This window comes from Ipomoea triloba, chromosome 12, assembly GCF_003576645.1.
Source record: "Ipomoea triloba cultivar NCNSP0323 chromosome 12, ASM357664v1".
NCBI lineage: Eukaryota > Viridiplantae > Streptophyta > Magnoliopsida > Solanales > Convolvulaceae > Ipomoea > Ipomoea triloba.
The window spans coordinates 7697074-7705079 of record NC_044927.1 but is presented as its reverse complement, the minus strand read 5'-3'; the positions used below and the strand labels follow the sequence as shown (position 1 = coordinate 7705079).

At 33.1% G+C, this 8006-nt stretch overlaps 1 protein-coding gene across 1 annotated transcript; it reads left to right on the top strand.

The window, feature by feature from the left end:
* The first annotated feature begins 910 nt into the window (after window positions 1–910).
* LOC115998003 (short-chain dehydrogenase TIC 32, chloroplastic-like) lies at window positions 911–5186 on the top strand. The gene is made up of 8 exons (XM_031237454.1): window positions 911–1447; window positions 3345–3576; window positions 3674–3753; window positions 3835–3988; window positions 4071–4149; window positions 4234–4318; window positions 4414–4460; window positions 4765–5186. The coding sequence occupies exons 1-8, from the start codon at window positions 1336–1338 to the stop codon at window positions 4936–4938; spliced, it is 963 nt and encodes a 320-aa protein (XP_031093314.1). The 5' UTR covers window positions 911–1335; the 3' UTR covers window positions 4939–5186.
* The last annotated feature ends 2820 nt before the right edge of the window (window positions 5187–8006 follow it).

Sequence of the window (8006 nt, the reverse complement as noted above, 5' to 3'; positions counted from 1 at the left end):
AAATTTTTTCCATCTTTCTCCTTATTATTTTAAATAAATGACATTCTTTACCCTCTCAATTAAAACTCTTTTGACATTTTCTTTTCATTATGTTTGATTGTAATTTCAGTTTGATATTTATGTTTGAACATTAATTTTTGTATGAACTAATCTTATGAATTATAATTTTTTTTTTACTTTGTATATTTTCAAATATATGTTCTTACTTTATATTTTATTTAAATATATTGATTTCATTATTTTATATTTTAATATATAAACAAACCTATTTAAATTTAAAATTATTTAAATTGTATGACGATGTCCTTTTTTGTCTTTTTACATTTATCAACTTATCAAAAAGTTAATTTTACCAAACACTTTTAAGCATAACAGCTAGCTTAATAGCTCTTCAGATTTCAGCTTCGAGCTTATAGCTTTTCAGTTTTCAGCTACCTTTTCAGCTAGGTTTGCCAAACATAGCCGATACTCATTTTTAATTAAGGAATGATGTTTTTAATTAAAAGGGTAATCAAATTATAGTTGTGTTTTAAAAAGTTGTCAACCAAACACTAACTATGATTTTCATTTTCATTCCTGATATGTAAACTCATGAACCAAACACATCTTTACCTTTGTTTACTGCGTACAAAGAGCTCCTGATTTTGAAAGTCGTGAGACCATTAATAGTTAGAGATCAAATATGAAAATATCCAATAATCTTAGGTTAAATTTGAAAAAATATCCATGAAATTAAGTTCATTACAATCACCCTATATTCTCGTTGCCATCCTGATTATGAGAAAAACAGTCTTTAGACATGCACCCTTAACCTATTAGCTCCCTTGTAAGTTATAACAGCTAGATGCCATCTTAGTCTATAAATATAATATAAATTGAAAACACACTGATCTGGGGTTCTTGACTCACTTGAATGACAAAGATTTTTTTCAATTACACTCATTTCCCTTCATATTGCATTCATAATCATGTTCGTTGCATAGCCTACAATTATATTCAGATCATATGTAAAATATAAACACCAACACACACAACTAAGCAGATTACGTTAGGTTGAAAGGTAGGTTGGAATTAAGGCACCGACTAAGACATTAAATGCCGAACAAATTCACCACCTACAGTGGCCCAGAATTCAACTTACCAGAATTTCATCACTGGATTTTAATACTGAAGTACAGTACCAGAATTTCAGTATACTTTTAATTGCACTCATCTACTCTGTTCCTTGCTCCCATACACTCATCTACTCTATATATAGAGGAGCGAGTTCTACTTTGTTTTCAGTGCAGGGAGAAGAGCGAGCTGAGAGAGAATAATTCCAGAAAGGGAAAGAAGATGTTGAGATTGATTACAGGAATTCCAGGGCCGAGCGGGTTTGGATCAGCTTCCACTGCTGAGCAGGTCACTCAAGGCATTGATGCCTCCAATCTCACTGCGATTATTACAGGTTTACTAATTTCCTTACTGCCTCTCCATGCATTCTTCCAGGCTCATTGTCCCAGTCGGGAAATATGTCGAACACATTCTTTGCAGCCGCGATACTTTGGCATTTCTAACTTTGCAGTCACTTTAATCTCTGTATTTTCAATTCTTCTGTCTCACTTTATGCATATATAGTAGTTTAGTTTTATTTTAGGAATAAATCTACCTCAATTTCGAACTAAATTATGTATGCATCATCTTTCTCTTTGAGTATGCATTTGCATGTAAGTTTGTCAGCTCTCTGGTTAATAGCTTCAGTTGTTAAATGAAAGCTGAAAATTATTATGCACCGAATTTGTTTATCTATTAATTGATCTGGTTAATAGATTCAGCTGTTTAAATGAAAGCTGTAGATTAATGTTCATGAATTTGTTTATCTATTAATTTGCTCTGTTTAATAGCTTCAGCTGTTTAAATGATCGAAAGCTGTAAATCACTGTCCATCGAATTTGTTTATCTATTAATTTGATATTGTTAATAGCTTCAGCTGTTTAAAGGATTGAAAGCTGTAAATTACTGTTCACCAAATTTGTTTATCTATTAATTTGATCTGGTTAATAGCTTCAGCTGTTTAAATGAAAGCTGTAAATTCTTGTTCACCAAATTTGTTCATCTATTAATTTGATCTGGTTAATAGCTTCAGCTGTTTAAGTGAATGCTGGAAATTACTGTTCACCAACTTTGTTTATCTATTAATTTGATCTGGTTAATAGCTTCAGCTGTTTAAATGAAAGCTGTAAATTATTGTTCACCGAATTTGTTTATCTATTAATTTGATCTGGTTAATAGCTTCAGCTGTTGAAGTTAATGCTGGAAATTACTGTTCACCAAATTTGTTTATCTATTAATTTGATCTGGTTAATAGCTTCAGCTGTTTAAATAAACCTGTAAATTACTGTTCACTGAATTTGTTTATTTAGTAATTTGATTTTTTTCCTAATTTGATCGAAGACAGTATGGTAGATATTTGAGGAAATGTTTGTTTCAGTACACACTCTGTTGACCAACTACGACCTCTGTTAGTTCTTGGTTTGTTTGGTGAATAATGCTATATTTCATTTTATTAATGGGCTATAATGAATTGACTGACACTTAATGAAATAAATCAATCAAATATTATCACAAGGCCATTGTGTAATCCCTATACATACGTGATATATGATATTCACAAGTCCATATAATACACTAGAGATTTTCATTATATTCTATCAATGTCATGAGCAAAAAAAAGAGGCTTGGGTATAAATGCTGGAAAATGTTGGTGAGACATGGCTGCATAGGGCCATAGGGGTTCTGAATCTGAGCTGTGAAAGCTAAAGAAGAGAGAAGGGTGACTTTCACTTTCATTGTACCCACCCACTAAGAGTACTGCCCCACTAGCTGTTATATTAATCCACCACGCGTAGTAGCCTTTTTGATAGTACAGACATGAAGAAATGTACGGAGTATGCAGCAAGTAGAGAGCCTTTAATTTCTTTCTATTTTTTGTTTTATTTTCTGTACATCTTATTAGGGAGACAGGGTATGTGGGGATTGAATTGAGACCTCTTACCTAAATCATAGTACAGCCATGAAGAATAGTCAGTAGAAAATAACATCATTTATTTAATTATCGAATCTCGAAAGATGTAAATCACAGTAACTCAGTGGCTCAGTAGACAGGGCCAAATGCCCGATGCGCACAAGGGATCTGCTCACTTTGGGCAAAATCCCCACTCTGCCACTACCAAGTTTTAAACCTTGGTCTCGTGCCCCAAATACTGCCTTTTGAACCAGTGAGCTAAGCCCGTGTAGCCTCTGAGTTTGTATACTGTTTTTACTGATTGCGTTGGCACTCTCCTGAAAATTTAATCTGGGCACAGGTGGTGCAAGTGGGATTGGTTTAGAAGTGGCAAGAGTTTTAGCCCTTAGGAAAGCCCATGTCATCATTGCAGCAAGAAAGTTGGATGCTGCAAAAGAAGCAAAACAACTCATTCTCAAGGATAACAGCACTGCTCATGTTGATATTCTTAAACTTGACCTCTCTTCATTGAAATCAGTTAAGGCATTTGCTGACGATTTCAAAGCGCTTAACCTTCCTCTCAACATCCTCATGTAATTTATCTCCATCCTCAATGCATAGCTTTACTAATTTTTATCGGATTCTAATGAACAAATGATGCCTCTAACAGCGAAAATGTTGAATTTTCAGAAACAATGCTGGTGTTATGTTCTGTCCATTTCAGCTTTCGGAAGATGGATACGAGATGCAATTTGCTACAAATCATCTCGGTAAAATCATTATAGTTTTAAAGCTTAATCATTTCTCTTGCAAGGGTATTATTTCAAAATTGTTTTCGGGTTCTTTTACAGGTCATTTCTACTTGGCAAACCTTCTTCTAGATAAAATGAAGGAGACTGCAAATGTTACCGGTGTGCAGGGTAGGATAGTGAACTTGTCATCTGTAGCTCACCTTTACACGTACGAAGAAGGGATCCGGTTTGACAAAATTAATGATGAAAGCAGGTATACTGGCCAATATTTTTTACAATGCTGTGGAAAACTAAACTATGTGATATCTCCTACTCACCTCTGTTCCTACTATCAGTTACCATGCCAAAATGGCATATGGGCAATCCAAGTTAGCCAATATATTACATGCCAAAGAGCTCTCTCGTCGTTTACAAGTAACTTCTATATTCTGTTTTCTTTTGTATTTGTTTCAACGTATTATAGTCCAAGTCCTAGTCTCAACTCACAATGATATGCAGGAAGAGGGAACTAATATTACAGTGAACTCGGTGCACCCGGGGTTGATAATGACAAATCTTATGAGGCATTCTGTTCTTTTTACAAGTATGCCTCTCAAATCCTGGATACAAATTTACAGAAGCACTCAGCTCATTTTGAACTGTTTCATCTTTCCTTTTACCCTTTTTCCTTTTCTGCAGGAATTATGAAACTATTCACTTGGATGCTCTGGAAGAATGTCCATCAGGTAAATTTTTATTTTTGGTTAGACTACGAGGTGTCCTGAGCAGGTGCTAACTATAGGATGCACCTTTAAGCCTGTACTATACTCAGATTAATCTCCATTCACACCGGCCCGACCTAATTAAGGGGTAAAGTGCTGGCCAGATTTACGACAAAAGCACAAGAGTTCACACATTTCTGAATTTCTTAGCTCGTACAAAATATTTTAATCTGCAATATCTTCGGTAAATCTGATTGTCAGCTATGCAGAACTAACATAAATATGATAAGTTTAATAATAATGTACGTATGTTGTGACAATAATACAGGGGGCAGCTACAACGAGCTATGTGGCGCTCCATCCAGACCTAAAAGACATAAGTGGAAAGTACTTTCTGGACTGTAATGAGTACGAGGCAAGCGCCTTTGCCAGAGATGAAGCTCTGGGAAAGAAGCTTTGGGATTTCAGCGAGAAGTTGGTTAAGGCAGCTATAAACAAGTAAAACCCTTTCTATAATGGAAGTCATGAGGCATTTCTAGTACAGTGGTAGAAAGGTAGAGTGGACATAACTTATTGAGAAAAGTCGATGAAATTGAAATGTAGAAGAAGGTACACTTATGTAATGCTGTCTACCGTGTGTTTCACTTATTCCAGTATTTGCAATATACTCCTGAATTAATATACCACAAATTCTGTGTTTCATAATGTATTGTTTTCAAAAAAGAAAAAGAAAAAACTGTTCATAATGTATAGTGAATGTCTTAACGGATGCTATAAATAATACGTACTTTTTTTTTTTTTCAAGTAAATGAACATTGGACCCTATTTTGTTGACAATGATTAATTATTTCATCCCCCAAAAATTTATTGTGCTCTCATATGCTATATGGAGACGGATTAGGTGAGGATCAATTGTCCAGCAGAACTCAGATGCACAGTAAGCAAAGGTTTAGCCTCAGGTCGGAGCATGAGGGGTATTGGGCATTCAACAGCACAAGAGTCAGTATTGCCTCCACTGAGGCTCGAACCCACCACCTCCATATAAAGGGAAGGGTTTGATGCCACTGGACCACAAGGTCCTTCGCATAAGTATATGATTTTTAACATATCAAATCTTAATTAATACAAAGGGACGTAAAGCAGTGACGTACACACTCAAATCAGAGAGCACGCAGGTGGAACTGGAATTGCCAAATCATAACTGGTGGAAGGAATATCTGTATGTATACACAAAATTTGAACCAATCAACCGTGTGGACTTTGGGGAAAATATTTTTTTATGTTTTTTAAAGATAATATTGAAAGTTGAAAAGTCTATAGTGCAAAAATTTCCAAACACCGAAGATGGTCCGCCCCTTAAGCAAATATTCTCCTCCCATTTTGTTTGCAGTGTGTTGCATGTATAATATAAAGTTAGTTTCATTTTCAGTCTAAAATTAATGTGATAAATTTATATTTCATTTAAATTGTTTAGAATTCTCACATTGTTTATTTTTAGAGTTAATGTTATATGAGATCCTCAGAGTATAGTGATTTTGTCACACGTTTTGTCCTAAACTTTCAAATTGGCCACCCGTGGTCCTTCGACTTTCAAATTGTTATCATCCGTAGTCAGAGTTAATCACCCATGATCCTTTGACTTTCAAATTTAACCAGATGTGGTCTCTTGTAAGGACCATAGGTGATTAAAATTTGATAGTTGACGGACCTAAGTGGTTAACTTGGACCACAGACGGTAACAATTGAAAGTCGAAGGACGACAGGTGATCAATTTGAAAGTTTAAGACTACATGTGACAAAATTAGTATATTCGGAGGACCCAAATGTTGTTGTTATTATTATTATTATTATTATTATTATTAATTTTAGTCATTAATTTACATAATGTGAACCCGGGTCTACCTTGCAAGGTCCCGTTACAATTTACATACTGAAGGTTTATAATTTGAATTGTGAACATTCAGTATATAAATTGTGTATTTTAGACTCGAGTCCACAGAATAATTTGCCAAAAGGGTGTTAGCTTTTAAAATTTTAAAAACCCACGACCAAACTTAGTCTATGTTTGAAAGTTAGTTAAGCCAATTTTCAAAAAGCATATGGACTTAATTTAATAAAATGAATAATTAATGTAAAAATGTGGTTATAATTGTGTGACTAAAGAGTACGTGAAATGAAATTAATATAACAAAAGCGCCTATATACTAGCAAGTAGCATTGTAGCAAGTAGTAGTTGTTCTGAGTTGGGAGGACTTAACTGGGCAGGCTAGATGAAGACCACTTCTGGAAAGCAACATACCATTCAATAACGTCTGAAAAGCAACTTGAATTAGTATAACTAAAATTTAACTCATATATATACAATAATATTTTTAAAAGACATGAATATATAGTTATCTTTAAATGAGATTCAATAAAGTTTTTTTTTTTTGTTTTTGTTTTTGTTTTTTTTTTTGTTTTTGGATTAGTTGTGTGTATCTCACGGTATACAGATAGATAACAGTGCAGTATAATAATAATAATAATAATAATAATAATAATAATAATTAAGTCCCCGTTGTTTTACCTTTTCTTTTAACATTAATTGAGAACCCGTAGTCACTACTCTAGGATGTGCACTACGTAAACTCATCAATTCTTCTGTAATAGTTCACAAACGACACAGGAGATGTAAACTACACTAAGAAAACCACATACAACAATTTTGAATATGAAGGTGTTGGCAAGGATCGAATTTGTGATCTTCAAATACAAGAATCATATTCTATCCACTTGGTCACTACTTTCGGGGCTACTAGATGAATTTTTTACACTTTTTATATATATATATATATATATAAATACAGCCACATTATATTCTCAATTAGAGTATTGACAACATAAATTTTCAAATTGGTACACAAATAAAAATATTTTGTATTTTTGGTCCTATCATCTGTGCATCCATTAAATATGACCATACAACATGGAAATTTTTACCTTTCACACATTAATTCAGTCATTTACAACTAATGATAAACTTGGTTCCTTGACTAAGCTATCATAAAATTTAATAGAAGCAATTTTTGTGAACGCATTCTCTTTTACGTCTATATTCAATTGGCTAGTATTTTGACATTATCAAAGAATTTATTAAAAATCAAAAATTCAAATATACTTGGTAAGTATATCTGATCTCTAATGTATTAGCTCAAGGCGAACCGGAAAATCAATCATAAAAAACTAGGCATATTGATGAATCATTGAATCCAAGAATCAATAAGCTAATTTTAAAATTTCTCACGCGGTACCATACTATTTGAACATAAATTTTACAAAGAATTCTTCTTGAGAAAGATTTTTTTTTTAAAATAAATATTTAACACACCACACGGTCACTCTCAAGTCTCATCATCTCTTTGTCAAATTTCTCTCCATTTCTAGCATTTTCTTTCTCTAATAAAATTCTACAGTTCACATCATTTTCCTATACACCCAGACTATTTTTTTTCCATATATATATATATATATATATATATATATATATATATATATATATATATATATATATATATATATATATATATATAT